This window comes from Carcharodon carcharias, chromosome 6 (assembly GCF_017639515.1).
Source record: "Carcharodon carcharias isolate sCarCar2 chromosome 6, sCarCar2.pri, whole genome shotgun sequence".
In the NCBI taxonomy this organism is placed as follows: Eukaryota; Metazoa; Chordata; class Chondrichthyes; order Lamniformes; family Lamnidae; genus Carcharodon; species Carcharodon carcharias.
Window position 1 is genome coordinate 192,542,844 of NC_054472.1, and position 16,792 is coordinate 192,559,635.

General features: G+C 45.5%; 1 protein-coding gene across 2 annotated transcripts in view; it reads right to left on the reverse strand.

The window, feature by feature from the left end:
* Positions 1 to 267: 267 nt before the first annotated feature.
* The window catches only part of cdk5 (cyclin-dependent kinase 5), a 42,186-nt gene continuing 25,661 nt past the window's right edge, over positions 268 to 16,792 (reverse strand). For both annotated transcript variants that reach the window (XM_041190108.1, XM_041190110.1), the window contains 3 exons: positions 8,072 to 8,132; positions 5,345 to 5,425; positions 268 to 2,296 (listed from right to left, as the gene is read on the reverse strand). In XM_041190108.1, coding sequence (XP_041046042.1) covers positions 2,210 to 2,296; positions 5,345 to 5,425; positions 8,072 to 8,132 — 229 coding nt within the window. In that variant the 3' untranslated portion in view covers positions 268 to 2,209. The remainder of the gene's footprint in view (positions 2,297 to 5,344; positions 5,426 to 8,071; positions 8,133 to 16,792) is intronic.

Genomic DNA, 16,792 nt, shown 5'->3' on the forward strand with positions numbered 1-16,792 from the left:
TTCACCCCTTTCCTAATTTTACTTAGTTCTGTTGAAGGGTCATGAGGACTCGAAACGTCAACTGTGCTCTTCTCCGCCGATGCTGCCAGACCTGCTGAGTTTTTCCAGGTATTTCTGTTTCTGTTTCCGACTAGCCTCACTAGTCTCTCAAGGTCATCCTGGGATTATGCTACAGGTTTGTGTGCAATTCTCTTTGTAACCAGAAACTAACTCAAGAGCATAAATGTGATACTCCAAGCTCTTCAAAGCCCATCAGTATTACGAGAGTTAGCAAAATGTTCCACTTTTTTATTAATCGTTTTGCATCTAAGGAGGTATAAAGTTTTGTAATCCAGTAAAATCTGCCATCTTGATTTTGTTACTACAATTTACTTCTGATCTGCAGTATATGAGCCATGATGCACAGACTGTGATTATTTTTCTGCTATTCAAAGGCTAACCAAACACAAAAGGGCTTGTATCAATTCAGTGACCTAATTACAAGTGATTCAATGGATTTCCAGGCAACACTACATTAGCAGAGTAGGAAGTGAGAGCTTCGTCACAGGAGGGGTCTTTGGCACCTATCCTGAGAGCAGTAAGTGGAGACATCCAACAACCAAGCTGTGGATGTCTTTATCATTTAGGGTGAAAGCTAAATCAGTGACCCCTGGAATTTGGGCTCAACAGAAAGACCTTACTCAGTAACAGAGGCATTTGGCAAAAAAAAAAAGTGCTCAATACACACTCAAGACACTCAGAGAGCACACCTTCCCATGTGGGCACACATGAGAGCACGTTAACAGGGCCACACAACAGTACATGTGCCAATGTGGACATGATAGCACACATACCAACAACATAAGAGCACACATGGTAACAGGCACATGAGAGTACACATGCCAACGCAGAGAAACACAACAGCACACATGCTAACAGGTACACACGAGAGTACACATGCCAAGGCAGAGAAACACAGCAGCACAATGCCAACGCAGACGCACGAGGGCATCCGTGCCAATGCAGACAAAACACAAGAGCACAAATGCCAACACGTACAGACACAAGGGCACGTGCTAACATGGACACACAACAGCACATGTATTAACACACAACAGCGCACACATTAACAGACACGAGCACTCTCAATAATGGGGATACATACAAGACACGCAAATACAAATGTGTTAATGTACACACAAAAACAATAAAACACAAGTGCACATGGCAACATACAAGATCCCATACAATAGATGAAAGAGCACACAATACATACGTTCAATAATAAAAACATGCATGGTGTGAGAACACACACAAGAATACATGTACAAAGCAAATAACTCAACTTCTAAATTTCACAACATTTCTTTCCAACAAAATACTTTCATGATAAACAGAATTCTAAGAAAATCATTCCAGAAAAAGACAGGGTCTGCAGCAGATAATCTGTGCTCCGATTCCACACTAATACTTTACTCAGTAACATTATTTGGTCATTAACAAAAGTCTGCAATACACACAATTACACAGCCACAAGATCCATGTTAACATATGAAGCACATGCAATAACACACACACACACACACACGGGAGTGTGCACACAGGATGTAAATCCATACATACAGGGACATGGCAGCACAGACCATGACAAGAGTGTACATCTAATAACACATAGACAAGTGAGAGGGCACATGACTGAGAAGCAAGGGCATTCATGATGACACAGACACATATGCACATCAACGCAAACAGGGCCACACACGATTGTACACCTGATTGCACACGGGGTGACAAGCACGCACACAATAACGCTCGTGGACATATGCAGACATAAAACATAGACCCATGTGCATGAGGGAAGCATGACACATGCATGACACGCATGAAAGCAAAAGGACACATACACTGATACACGTGCACAGACATCAGTCAACAGGACAAGTTTCAACACAATTTCCTTACAAACAAAAAAGTGCTTTCTCTCTCATATTAATTGTAATGGAATGCTAACAAAAATTCCTTCCAGAAAAACACTCATTCTCAGGAGCCCCACCCATAGTGAGGTCACCCCAGCTGTCCGTCAAATTGTTTGCTACAGCGACAAGACATCTGGCTAGTGCAGAATGGGAGGCAGCCAGAGTTGTGGCTGGTTCCATCGGGTTGACAGGTAAAGATCGGTAAGCAGTCTTGGGGTGGGTGACTGAGGCAGCTCTGGATGTCACACTTCCCCTTAAGGGGGACAGAAATCTGCAAAGTAGGGATGTTGCAAGGCTTCCTCAGCTGAAATTCTTTGCACTGGGTTGCATTTCAACAGGTTCTGCACATAAAACACAAAAAGAAGACACATGAATCTTAAGGGAGAGATGGGACAATTATAGTCACCATCCTCTGACAGCACAGGGTTACAGCAATGGAGATTCCTCCAGAAAGTTCCTACACAAGGTAACTTCAGGTGGTTTCAACACAAACCCAAATGGGCCACGGCCAAAACTGGTAAAAGTTTTGTATGTAAAGGACAATCTCAACAGGGAGGTCACAGACTGGGGGGACAAATGAAAAATGTCACCACAGGATATACGATACAGAAACAGGCCAGTCAGCCTAATCAGCCCATGGGTGTTTATGCTCCACTCGAGTCTCCCCCCCCCATCTTTACTCATCTAAATCTACCATTGTAACCCTCTATCTCCCCTTCTCCCTCATAAACTTGTCTATCTTCCCCTTAGATACATCTATATTTGCTTCAACCACTCCCTGAGGTAGTGAGTTGTACATTCTCAACACTCTCTAGGTAAAGAAGTTTCTTCCGAATTCCCTATTGAATTTCTTGGTGACTGTTAGCTCCTCAAAAAATTCAATAAGGTCAGTCAAGCAAGAGTTTCCCTTTTTGAAATCCATGCTGACTATTCATAGAATCAGGGTCATTTACAGCACAGAGGGAGGCCATTCAGCCCAACAAGTCCTTGCCAGCTCCCCACAGAGTAATCCAGTCAGTCTCATTCCCCCACTTGACCCAGGAGTCCTCCAAGTTTATTTCCTATTCATTATTCTATTTGTTATTTCTAGATGTTCTTCTATTTTTTTCCTTTAGTAGGGGACTGATTATTTTTCCTACGACTGATATTAAACTGGCTAGTCTATAATTCCCTACACCTATTCCATCGCCCTTCTTAAATACAGGAATTACATTAGCTATCTGCCAATCCTTTGACACTCCACCGTTTTCTAACAAGTCATTAAATATCTACAGTAATGCCTCTGCTATCTCTTCACCAGATGCTTTTAAAATACGTGGATACGATCCATCTGGACTAGAGGCTTCTTCATCTTTGAATTCCTTTATTGAAATGAACGTGCCTGTAACGTATTTTACTATTTTATTTGATGTTCCTTGATAATTTAATTTCATTGGTCCTTTTTGCCATTTCGTTTATTTTTTTGACTTCTCTCCTAATCTCTTGATACTTTCTCTTATCCTAAGCTCCTCGGCTGTCTATGTAGTTAACGTTTGACTCTTTCCGAAGCCTCAAGGGCAACACATGCTGGTCTTGCCAGCAACGTCCACGTCCAATGAGAAAGAATATTTTCCCCGGTCTTTATTCATCCATGGAGTTTCACTAGTGTTTAGTTTGCTCTCTCCTTTCAATGGAATATGTTTGTCCTCCACTCTATTATTGAACACCGTTTCCATTGTTGCTCTACATTTGCCAATATTGTTGACCATTTTATTTTCCCAAGTTCTATTCTCAACCCCGTCAAAATCAGCTTTTCGCCAATATATTTTGTTCTCGTCATACTTATGTCATTCTCCATCATCATCATGAAGCATATGTATATTATGATCACTATTTTGAAGATGTTCCCTTACTTTTAATTCTCTTATTTTAAAAAAAATTTAGTTCATTCATGGGATGTGGGCTTCGCTGGCTGGGCCAGCATTTATTGCCCATCCCTAATTGCCCTTGAGAAGGTGGTGGTGAGCTGCCTTCTTGAGCCGCTGCAGTCCATGTGGTGTAGGTACACCCACAGTGCTGTTAGGGAGGGAGTTCCAGGATTTTGACCCAGCGACAGTGAAGGAACGGCGATATATTTCCAAGTCAGGATGGTGAGTGACTTAGAGAACTTCCAGGTGGTGGTGTTCCCATCTATCTGCTGCCCTTGTCCTTCTAGATGGTACTAGTCATAGGTTTGGAAGGCGCTATCGAAGGAGCCTTGGTAAGTTTCTGCAGTGCATCTTGTAGATGGTACACACACTGCTGCTACTGTGCGTCGGTGGTGGAGGGAGTGAATGTTTGTGGATGTGGTGCCGATCAAGTGGGCTGCTTTGTCCTGGATGGTGTCAAGCTTCCTGAGTGTTGTGGGAGCTGCCCTCATCCAGGCAAGTGGAGAGTATTCCATCACACTCCTGACTTGTGCCTTGTAGATGGTGGACAGGCTTTGGGGAGTCAGTCAGGAGGTGAGTTACTTGTCACAAGATTCCTAACCTCCGACCTGCTCTTGTAGCCACAGTATTTATATGGCTAGTCCAGTTCAGTTTCTGGTCAATGCTAATCTCCAGGATGTTGATGGTGGGGGATTCAGTGATGGTATTGCCATTGAAGGTCAAGGTTAGTTCTCTCTTGTTGGGGATGGTCATTGCCTGGCACTTGTGTGTTGCGAATGTTACTTGCCACTTGTCAGCCCAAGCCTGGATATTGTCCAGGTCTTGCTGCATTTGGACATGGACTGCTTCAGTATCTGAGGAGTTGCGAATGATGCTGAACCTGCTCTCATTCATTCCCCAATATGAGATTGAACAGCAAATCATCCCTAGTAGGACTTATATTGAGATAGAAAGGGGTCCTGTACACATTGTAGGAACTCCATTCCCTTATCCCCTTTACTACCTCTTCTATCTAATTAATATCAGGGTAACTGAAGTTCCCCATGATTATAATTACATGTTTCATTACTCAATTCCTAATTTGTCTGCATATTTCCTCCCTCACCTGCCTTCCACGTTGACATGAGGAAATTCCTTTCTTTTCCCCACAGCGAGTGGTTAGTGTCTGGAATGCACTGCCTGAGCGTGCAGTGGAGGCAGGTTCAATTGAGGCATTCGAAAGGGAATTGGATCACTATCTGAAGGCAAAAAAATTGCACGACTACTGGGGAAGGGAGTTGCTCTTGCAGAGAGCCAGATGGGCTGAATGGCCTCCTTCTGTGCTGTAACCGTTCTATGAAATCTCTGGCACGAGGCTTGAACCCACAAGCCTCTGAATCAGAGTCAAAAGTTGCATCAGGGAAGCTGAAACTCTGACAAAGGAGCCTGGAGCCGTTAACAAATATAATTTTAATAACCATCTGATCCCAGAGTCTCTCTCACCTGCAGGAGGTCTCGTCCAGTAGTGTTGAGTTTTGGAACAACATTTAGTAAAGATGTTGTCGCTGGGTACATGGGGTAGGGCTGGAAAAGAACACAGAGTCAGGGATTCTTGTTAAACTGCTTTCCATGAGTGCAGAGATTAGACTGGGTAGAAGGAACATGCATTAAAACATACACGGCTAGATCAAATGTTCACATAGAAAATCGTTATTAGTTAGTCTTCCTCTGGTGCAGTGCAGGTACTGTCTTACCCAGGCCACCATGTTCATCACCAGTATCTATATTCCACACGCTAACTGCAGCGGCCTTGCTCTGATCAGAAGCCTAGACTGCCATTAGCGATCTTCCTGGAATGCTCAGTACTACAGTTCATGCCACAGCTACTGAGGGATTGCATCTTACTAATGAAATAAAGCCTCCATCCCATGGGGAAGATGGGACACATTACTCAGGGGCAGGGAGTTAGGGAAGATGGAAGTGGAGGTTGGAAGAGCGAAGTTAGGCATTGGGGAGAGTGAGAGGGCGTCAATAAGAAAGGGAATGAGGAGATGGACCAGGGCATGAAGGACAGATATGGTTGATGGTGGAGAGAGGGATCAGGAAAGAGGATGGGGAAGACTGTGCGAGAAGGAGAAAACAGAGGGGCACAAGGGCAAAGAGATTGGGTGAAGAGAGGACACCACGGGAGGGGAGTAAGTGGGTTTGAGTAGAGGAGACCGGGTTAGAAAAGTTTACATAGCGTGGGCGGTTTTAGAGCTGAGGCAGACCAGGTAAAGAAAGCAGGTAGAAAGGGAGAGAGAAAGGGGGAACCGGGGGGAGGGAGAGAGATGGAGGGTGTCAGAGATGGAGGTGAGAGGGACTCAGGGAGAAGGTGTCAGGAAGCAGCAAGGAGAGAGATAAGGTAAGGGGAGGGGTGAAAGATTGAGGGTGTCAGAGATGGAGGGTGAGAGAGAATGGGGAACGAGGAGAAATTGGAAGAAAAGAGAGATCTGGACAAAGAGTGAGATAGAGAGAGAGGGGTAGACAGATGGAGTAATATTAAAACTGGGAGAGGGGGAAACTAAAAGGAAAGAGTGAGAGACAGAGCATTAATAAAGGAGTAGGACCAGGAGAAAGTAACAGATGCAATGAAGGAAAATAAAGGGTTAGATGGAAACAAGGGTATGAGAGGGACAGAGCGAGGCAGAGAAAGATACGGAGAGAAAGAGTGATCAGGAGAGAAGTGACATTAGCTGCCTAAATATTCTTTCAGGTAATTAAGGATGGACAGCAAATGCTGGCCTAGTCGGCGATGCCCACGCCCTGTGAAAGAATTTTTAAAAATCTCTCCCATAAGTGGTCCGAGTATCTTATGTTCAGGAGTGTGCCCATCTGTCCAATATCTAATTTTTAATAACGTGGGCACAACAGGACTCTTGGGATCAGAACAAGATACTGTGTTTTTCACATGTGCACTTTTCTCATTGTAAACGATGTACTTGGTGAGCTGAGGCCAGATATAATGGAAAAGCCGTTTTAGGTTACCGACACATAGGGGAGATATTAATGAAAATCAAAGCAAATCCTCCTTCTCTCCTCAGCAATTTAATCCTCCACTTAAATTTCGTGTCCAGCCAGGAAAGGACTGACTTGACCACAATAGGGAATGGACAGTAAACCTGTTGATAAAATGGGCTAACTCTCCTACCAACCTCAGCTGCGTTCTCTGTCCATAACCAGCTGTTCCAAAAACAAATGAGGGCCAATTTAGCTGCTAGGTCTAGGATGAACCTTAACTCTACCACTGAGGGCAGGCGGTGAGATGTGACATTTCACAGACTGGCCCTGTCTGGTTTTCATACACATCTTCAAATCCCTGCCGCTGGGGTGGGGGTGGGGGTGGGGGCAGGGGGGAGGAGGAGTGTGGGTGATGAGGAGAGGGGAATCGTTGGGGACAGTGTGAAACACAGGAGGGGAAACCCAGGGTAAAAGGTTAGACACAGAAGGGAGATCACAGAATTACACAGAAATTACTTTTCTTCTCCGCCGATGCTGCCAGACCTGCTGAGTTTTTCCAGGTAATTCTGTTTTTGTTTTACACAGAAATTACTACTGGCTGTTTGGACATCTAGTCCATGTTGATATCTATTCTCCATATGAATAGTCCCTCAGTATTTTTCAATTTCCCCTTTATCACCATCGCCTTTATGTTCCACATATTTATTGTTTGACAGTTTCATTGTTGACCGTATCTCTTTATTCAACCAGAGTCTGACAGAATCAGCTCAGAAATGTCTATTAACAAACGATTTCGCACTCATTCCCATTCTCATAGGAACAGGAGGCCATTCAGCCCCTCGAGCCTGTTCCACCCTTCAATCAGATCATAGCTAAAATATACCTAAACTCCATTTACCCAGCCTTGCTCCATATCCCTTGACACCCTCTCACTCTCTTTCCTGCCTTCCCAGCTCTGGAACCCTGAGGGCAGGAGCCTCAGGTTCCTGTTCCTTGGAAGTCTTGGGATGATCGCTAAAACAATAGAGAAGCAGTAATCCTAATCTCAATCCTATATCCCTTCATTTACAATCCTTCAACGACCTGTCTAATCATGTAGACATGGTTTCTGTTTTGATCCCTTTGTAAATTTAAGCACTTCCCTCAAATCACCCTTGCAGCTTTTCTGTACTAATGTAAACTCTCCTCTCGGGCGGCTGACACAGAATCCAGCAGGAACACCTCACTCACCTTGTAGTCAGGTAGCTTAGTCATGGAAGGCCACTGCTCCTCTGTTGGGGTCCCCAGCAAAGTAAGAATGTCAAGGAACATTCCAGAAGCAGGAGTGAGAAAGGGAAAGATAGAAACTGGAGATAGGAAAGGAGATGAGGCACACAGACGTGTGTATGTGTGAGAGAGAGAAAAAAAGAGAAACGCAGAGAGAGAGAAACGCAGAGAGAGAGAAACGCAGAGAGAGAGAAACGCAGACAGAGAGAAACGCAGACAGAGAGAAACGCAGACAGAGAGAAACGCAGACAGAGAGAAACGCAGACAGAGAGAAACGCAGACAGAGAGAAACGCAGACAGAGAGAAACGCAGACAGGGAGAAACGCAGACAGGGAGAAACGCAGACAGGGAGAAACGCAGACAGGGAGAAACGCAGACAGGGAGAAACGCAGAGAGGGAGAAACGCAGACAGGGAGAAACGCAGACAGAGAGAAACGCAGACAGAGAGAAACGCAGACAGAGAGAAACGCAGACAGAGAGAAACGCAGACAGAGAGAAACGCAGACAGAGAGAAACGCAGACAGAGAGAAACGCAGACAGAGAGAAACGCAGACAGAGAGAAACGCAGACAGAGAGAAACGCAGACAGAGAAACGCAGACAGGGAATAAAACACAGTGAGAACAGGAGACGGTTTCAGAGAGAGGGCGAGTGAGAGATAGTAAGTGACGGAGATGGTGAGAGAGCTGGCAAGAGGGAGTGGGGGAGAGAGAGAGAGACGGAGAGCTGGGGACAGGAGAAGGAAAAAAACGAGATAGCGCGGGGGGAGAGAGAGACAGAGAGCATAAGAGAGCTTAACGGTGAGGGAGAGAGAGAATTTGACGGTGAGGGGGAAGAGAAAGACGGCGAGCGGGAAAGAGAGAGACAGCGGTGGGGGAGAGAGAGAGACGGCGAGGGGGAGAGAGAGAGACGGCGAGGGAGAGAGAGAGAAAGACGGCGAGGGAGAGAGAGAGAACGATGGCGAGGGAGAGAGAGAACGATGGCGAGGGAGAGAAAGAGAGAGAGACAGTGAAAGAGAGAGAGAGAGACGGCGAGAGAGAGAGAAAGACGGCAATGGGGGAGAGAAAGAGAGACGATGAGGGAGGGAGAGAGAGAGCCAGCGGGGGAGAGAGAAAATGGCGAGGGTGAGAGAGAAAAGAGGCTAGGGAGGGGGAGAGAGAGAAAGACAGTGAGGGGGGAGAGAGAAAGATGACGAGGGGAGAGAGAGAGAAAAAGAGAGAGAGCAGGGGAGAGCGAAAAAGAGAGAAGGCCGGGGAGAGAGAAAAGCAGCGAGGGGGAGAGAGAGGAAGAGAGAGACGGCGAGGGAGAGACAGAGAAAAGAGGTGAGCAAGAGAGAGAAAAGAGGCGGGGAGGAGAAGAGAGAGAGAGAGACAGCGAGGGAGAGAAAGATGATGGGGGAGGGTGTGGGATTGAAAGAGTGGGTGAGAGTACAAGAGAGAGAACAAGACAGCAACAAAGTAAGAGAGGGAGCGACAGGGTAAGCAAAGGAACAGACAGAATGAGACAGATATGGTGAGGGAAAGATGCAGAGTTCAAGAGAGAAACAGTGAGAGACAAAGAGAGGCTAGAGGCAGCTAAAGACAGTGAAGAGGTTGATGGGAGAACATGACATTATTATTCCTGAGATTTCTGTTCTTACAGCACACAAACTCCATACATGAAAGATGTGAACAATCTTTGATGCAGCTCTACCCACAGCAACCCTTCCTGACTCTAAATAAAACTGCCATGTATGATGGATTGGCCCTCTGCAACTTGTCTGCAGACTTCAACATGATCAACCACAACATCTCGACTGTACAGCGTGAAGGAACCAGCTCTACAGCCTCAGACAGTCAGACTGCCTGACTCAGGCCAAGTCTTAAATAGTCAGTTTTCTTCTGCCAAACACAGTGCAGAGCAAAGTGCTTGCTCTTGGGGCTCACCAGAAATCACACTCCAACATGTAGCAAACCCCCACTGGTGCCGTGTCTGCCCCTGAGCTGAGCATCACGTCCCACATTCCTTGCATCACCTTCTTCATTTCCCACCCCCACCCAACCTCTGCAACATTATCCCTGCTTGTCCCTCACTCACACACCAGACAGCTGGGACCCCCACCACCCCTGTCCACCGAAGGAACATAGGACAGGAAGAGGCTGTTCAATGAGATCATGGCAGATCTGGGACCAACCTCCACATGCCCCAATTTTACCCGAAACCTCTCAATTATTTTGGATAACAGAAATCTATCAAATCCTAGATTTCAAATTAACAATTGATTTAGCGCCAATTGCCATTTGTGCAATAGAGTTCCAAACCTCTGCCACCCTTTGTGTATACCAGTGCTTCCTCATTTCCCTCCTGAATCCCTTTAACTGAGAATCAGGCCAAATACATAAAGAGGGAAGGCAAAGAGAAAAATAAAACTGGCAGAGAGGTGTACGAGAACAGGATAGCAGTCAACAGCAGAAGAGAACCCCAACATTTTCTACTAGCATGAAAATAGTAAGTGGGGAGTGAGTCCCATTAGGGAAAAAGAGGGTGATATATGCTTAGAGGCACAGAGCAAGGCTAGAATATTAAATGAGTTCTTTGTATTGATGTTTACTACGGAAGAGGATGCTGACAAAATATCAGTAGAACTGGAGATGATTGTTCTCCTTGGACCAAAGGAGATGGAGGGGAGATTGAGTAGAAGTGTGCAAGATTATGACAGGCTTGGATAAGGTAGACAAAGAAATGCTGTTCCTATTGGCAGAAGGACGAGGGAGCACAGATTTAAGATTTGGGGCAAGAGATGCAGGAGGAATGTGAGAAAGAATTTTTTTATGCAATGAGTGGTAATGACCTGAAACTCTCTGCCCCCTGAAGCGAAGACAAGCAAAGACTTCAAAAGGAAACTGAATGGGCACATGGGAGAAATAAACTTACAGGACTATGGGATTAGAGCAGAGGAATGGGACTGACTGGTTTGCTCTACACAGAGCCAGCACTGATTCAATGGGGTGAATGGCCTCCTCCTCTGTTGTATTGATTGTTTGAAAGGTCTGCCTCTAATTTTTAGGCTATTCCCTCTAGTCCTGGATTCCCCAACCAGCAGGAATAGTTTATGTGAACCCACCCTACATGCTCCTATATACCCTATTTAATATTTTGAAAACTTCAGTCATATCATTCCTTCATCTTCTGAATTCCAGGCGTATTGCCTATTGCTTTTCGCTCCTTGGAATGTGTCTCCTGAAGTCCAGATATCATTCTGGTAAATCTACCCTCCAAGGTCAATGTACTCTTCCTAAGATGTGGAACAGAGAACTGCTCACATCGTTCCAGGCGTGGTTTAACAAGGGTTTGCCAAGCTACAACATAACGTTAACCCCCCCCATTCCAGTCCTCGAGATAGAAAGGCCAGCATTCCATTTGCTTTTCTGATTTTTCTGTACCTCTTCATGACATTTTAATGATCTATATACCTGGACCCCCAAGTCAGGCATTACTGGTAAGGCCATTTATTGCCCATCCCTAGTTGCCCTTGAGAAGGTGGGGGTGAGCTGCCTTCTTGAACCGCTGCAGTCCATGTGGTGTAGGTACATCCACAGTGCTGTTAGGGAGGGAGTTCCAGGATTTTGACCCAGTGACAGTGAAGGAACGGCGATATACTTCCAAGTCAGGATGCTGAGTGACTTGGAAGGGAACTTCCAGGTGGTGGTGTTCCCATGTGCCTGCTGCCCTTGTCCTTCTAGATGGTAGTGGTCGCAGGTTTGGAAGGTGCTGTCTAAGGAGCCTTGGTGAATTCCTACAGTGCATCTTGTAGATGTACACACTGCTGCTACTGTGCATTAGTGTTGGAGGGAGTGAATATTGAAGGTGGTTAATGGGGTGCCAATGTCAATGCTTTGTCCTGGATGGCGTTGAGCTTCTTGAGTGTTGTGGGAGCTGCACTCATCCAGGCAAGTGGAGAGTATTCCATCACACTCCTGACTTGTGCCTTGTAGACGGTGGACAGGCTTTGGGGAGTCAGGAGGTGAGTTACTCACCACAGAATTCCCAGCCTCTGACCTGCTCTTGTAGCCACAATATTAATATGGCTAGTCCAGTTCAGTTTCTGGTCAAAGGTAATCCCCAGGATGTTGATATTGGGGGATTCAGTGCTGTATAATGAAACACTTTGGCTAGAGGCACGACTAGTTCTGGAGCACAGGCGTTCAGTACTATTGCCGGATGCTTTTCGGACCCCATAGTCCTTACATAGTATCCAGTGCCTTCAGCCGTTTCTTAATGCTACACAGAGTGAATTTTTGGACTTCTGCCGTTTCTAGCTTTTAACCATCCAGAGTATACTCTGTTTCATCCTTTAGGTTTGAAATAGATGACGCTACTGTTGCCTACGCTGACATGCATTTGACAGTTTTACCCATTCACTTTATCTATTTATATCTCTCTGTAATTTTTCAACTTCAATCAACACTGATAACAATGTTGCCTACCCTTGTGAACATGGCAAGTTTGGATAGGTGGCTTCCTATCCCATCATTTAAGTCATTAATAAGTAATGAATAGATAATAAACAGATGAATAGTTGAGGCACAAACACAGATCCTTGCTGGACACTACCAGTCACATTCTGCCAATATGAGGCCCTGCCCATTATTTATTTTTTTTATTTGTTCACAGGATGTGAGCTTCACTGGCTGGGCCAGCATGTAATGCCCAACTCTAAATGCCCTTGAGAAGGTGGTGGTGAGCTGCCTTCTTGAACTGCTGCAGTCTATGTGTTGTAGGTACACCCACAGTGCTGTTAGGGAGGGAGTTCTAAAATTTTGACTCAGCGACAGTGGAGGAACAGCGATATATTTCCAAGTCAGAATGGTGAGTGACTTGGAGGGGAACTTCCAGGTGGTGGTGCTGCCCTTGTCCTTCTAGGTGGTGGTGGTCGTGGGTTTGGAAGGTGCTGTCTAAGGAGCCTTGGTGAGTTTCTGCAGTGCATCTTGTAGATGGTACACACTGCTGCTACTGTGCGTCGGTGGTGGAGGGAGTGAATGTTTGTGGATGTGGCACCAATCAAGTGGGCTGCTTTGTCCTGGATGGTGTTGAGCTTCTTGAGTGTTGTGGGAGCTGCACTCATCCAGGCTAGTGGAGAGTATTCTATCACACTCCCGACTTGTGCCTTGTAGATGCTGGACAGGCTTTGAGGAGTTAGGAAGTGAGTTACTTACCACAGAATCCCCAGCCTCTGACCTGCTCTTGTAGCCACAGTATTTATATGGCTGGTCCAGTTCAGTTTCTGGTCAATGGTAACCCCCCAGGATGTTAAAAGTGGGGGATTCAGTGATGGTAATGCCATTGAATGTGAAGGGGCGATAGTTTGATTCTCCCCTGTTGGAGATGGTCATTGCCTGGCACTTGTGTGTCACGAATGTTACTTGCCATTTATTAGTCCAAGCCTGGATATTGTCCAGGTCTTGCTACATATGGATACAGACTAGTTCAGTATCTGAGGTGTCGCGAATGATGCAATCACCCGCGAGCATCCCCACTTCTGGCCTGATGATGGAGGGAAGTGCATTGATGAAGCAGCTGAAGATAGTCGGGCCTAAGGCACAACCCTGAGAAACTCCTGCAGTGATGTCCTGGGACGAGACGACTGACCTCCAACAACCACATCTCCTTTGTGCTAGGTATGATTAGGTTTTCCCCGATTCCCATTGACTCCAGTTTTGCTAGGGCTACTTGATGTCACACTCGGTCAAATGCTGCCTTGACGTCAAGGGCAGTCACTCTCACCTCACTCCTTGAGTTCAGCTCCTATGTCCAAGTCTGGACGAAGGCTGTAATGAGGTCAGGAGCTTAGTGGCCTTGGCAGAACCTAAGTGATCATCAGTGAGCAGGTTATTGCTAAACAAGTGCCACTTGATAGCACTGTTTATGACCCCTTCCATTACTCTGCTGATGATCGAAAGTAGACTGATGGGGCAGTAACTGACTGGGATGAATTTGTCCTGCTTTTTGTGTACAGGACACACCTAGGTAATTTTCCACATAGCCAGGTAAATCTCCTGCTCTCTGACTTCTGCTGCTCGTAAGAACATAAAAAATTGGAGCAGGAATAGACCACATGGCCCATCAAGCCTGCTCCACCATTCAATATGATCTTGGGATTCAACTCCACTCTCTCACCCGCTCCCCATATCCCTCAATCCCCTGAGAATTAGGCTGTCTATCCCAGTCTCAATTATATTGAATGATGGAGCATTGACACTCTCTGGAGTAGAGAATTCCAAAGACCCACTATCCTTTGAATGAAGAAATGTCTCCTTATCTCGGTCCTAAATGATCGACCCTCTATCCTGAGACTGTGCACCCCTGTTCTGGATTCCCCAAGCAGGGGGAAACAACCTCTGCAGTTACCCTGTCCAGCCCCTTCAGAATTCTAGGATGATTCACTGAGATCACCTCTCATTCTTCTAAACGCCAGATAATATACAGTAGGCCCAATTTACGCAACCTCTCATCATAGGAAAGCCCCCTCATCCCAGGAATCAATCCAGTGAACGTTCACTCAGAGGGTGGTCAATCTTTGGAATTCTCCAGCCCAAAGCGCTGTGCAGTCTCAGTCACTGAATATGTTCACGACAGAGATGGATAATTTCTAGCTATTGAAGATATCAAGGGATGTGGGGATGGTGCAGGAAAATGGCTTTGAGGTAGAAGATCAGCCATAGTCTAGTTGAATGGTGGAGCAGGTTCGAAGGGCCAAATGGCCTACTCCGGGCTCCTATTTGCATTGGTACTAAGTCAAAATGCTGAGAGAGCCAGTGCAGACACAATGGGCCAAATGGCCCTCTTCTACACCGTAACAATTCTGTGACCCTGTAATTTCTTATGTTCCTATTTTCACCTCCAAAGCAAATATATTCTTCCTTGATAAAATGACTACAACTGCACAGTACTCCAGGTGTGGCCTCGCCAAAGCCATACATAATTGCAGCAAGACTTCCTTATTCCTGCAATCCAGTCCCCTTACTATAAAGGCCAAAATGCTTTTTGCCTTCCTAATTGTTTGCTACACCTACTTACTAACTTTCCTACTTATTAACTTTCGGTGCTCTTTATATGAGTGTCCCCAAGTCTCTCTGAAAATCAGCATTTAAAAGTTTCAAGCCTTTTCAAAAAACATCCTACTTTTCTATTCTTACAACCAAAGTGAATAGCCTCACCCATCCCCACATTATACTTTATCTGCCATTTTGTTGCCTACTCGCTTAACCTGTCCTCCTCCCAGTTAACATACCTTAGTATTGTCAACAAACTTGGATACATTACTCTTTGTTTCTTCATCTAAGTCATTAATATAGATTGTAAATAACTGAGGCCCCAGCACTGATCCTTGCAGCACTCCACTATTCACTGCCTACCAACTTAAAATGTCCCAAATTATCCCTATGCACTGCTGCCTATCCTTTAATCCTCTATCTGTGCTAATACATTACCCTCAACTCCATGAATTCTTATCTTGCTTATTAACTTTTAGTGAGGCACCTTTTCAAATGCTTTTTGGAAATCCAAGTATACTACATCTATGATACTGGTTCTTCTTTGTCTACTCTACTAGTTACCTTCTCAAAAAACCTCTAACAAATTTGTTAAACACAATTTTCCTTTCATAAAACCATGTTGACCCTGACAACTAACATCAGGCTAACTGCCCTGAAGATCAGCCGATACCTGGAACAAGTTAATAATCTGAAACAGAGATAAAACACAATAATCTGCTTCAATTCTATGAGCTTCAAGTTCAGCTAACTGTCTATTATGAAGGACTTCGTCAAATGCCTTCTGGAAGTCCATGACATTCCCCAGTCCATTACTTGACCATGTCTTCAAGAAATTCAGATTCAATAAGCATAACCTTCCCTTTACAAATCCATGGTGATGCACTCTGGTCAACTGATAATACAGTTCAGCTACCCTTGCCTTAATTATAAACTCCAGCAATATCCTGACAACAAATGTTAGTCTAATTGGTCTACTATTCCCTGGTTTCTCTCTCTCATCTTTCTTAAATAGCAGAGTGACACGCACAATTTTCCAATCTAAAGGAACAGTTCCCAAATCAAGAGAATTTAGGAGATGATAGTCAGGACATCTACAATGTTCACCAGAGCATCCAATGGGATTCTTATTTTCAAATACCTTCATGGCCTCACAACTCGCCTAAATCTGTACTCCGGCCCCCGTCACACACCCCTTCCCAACCTATAACCCCCTCCCCAGTCACACAGCCCCTCCCCAGTCACACACCCCCTTCCCAACCTATAACCCCCTTCCCAAATCACACAGCCCCTTCCCAACCTCTGACTCTCTTCACTTATTCACCCTCTCCCTAGCTTCTGACCCCCTCCCCCAGTCATTCACCCCCTCCCTAACTTCTCCTTCCCCATCATTCACCCCTCCCCAACCTCTGACCCCCCCTCCCTGTCATTCACCCTCTCCCCAATCTGTGACCTTTTCCCCCTGTCAAACACCCATTCCTATTCATGCATCCCCTCCTGCGCACTTCATTCCTCTGACTCCAACTTGCTCAGTGCTCTCTCCCTTTGTTCTAACACTGCCCCACTGAGCTCCTTCCATCAACCTTCCACCCCCTCTAGTCTCATTTAAAACCTTCCCAAAACCGATTGTGGCTATAAGTCACCCACCTATAACTT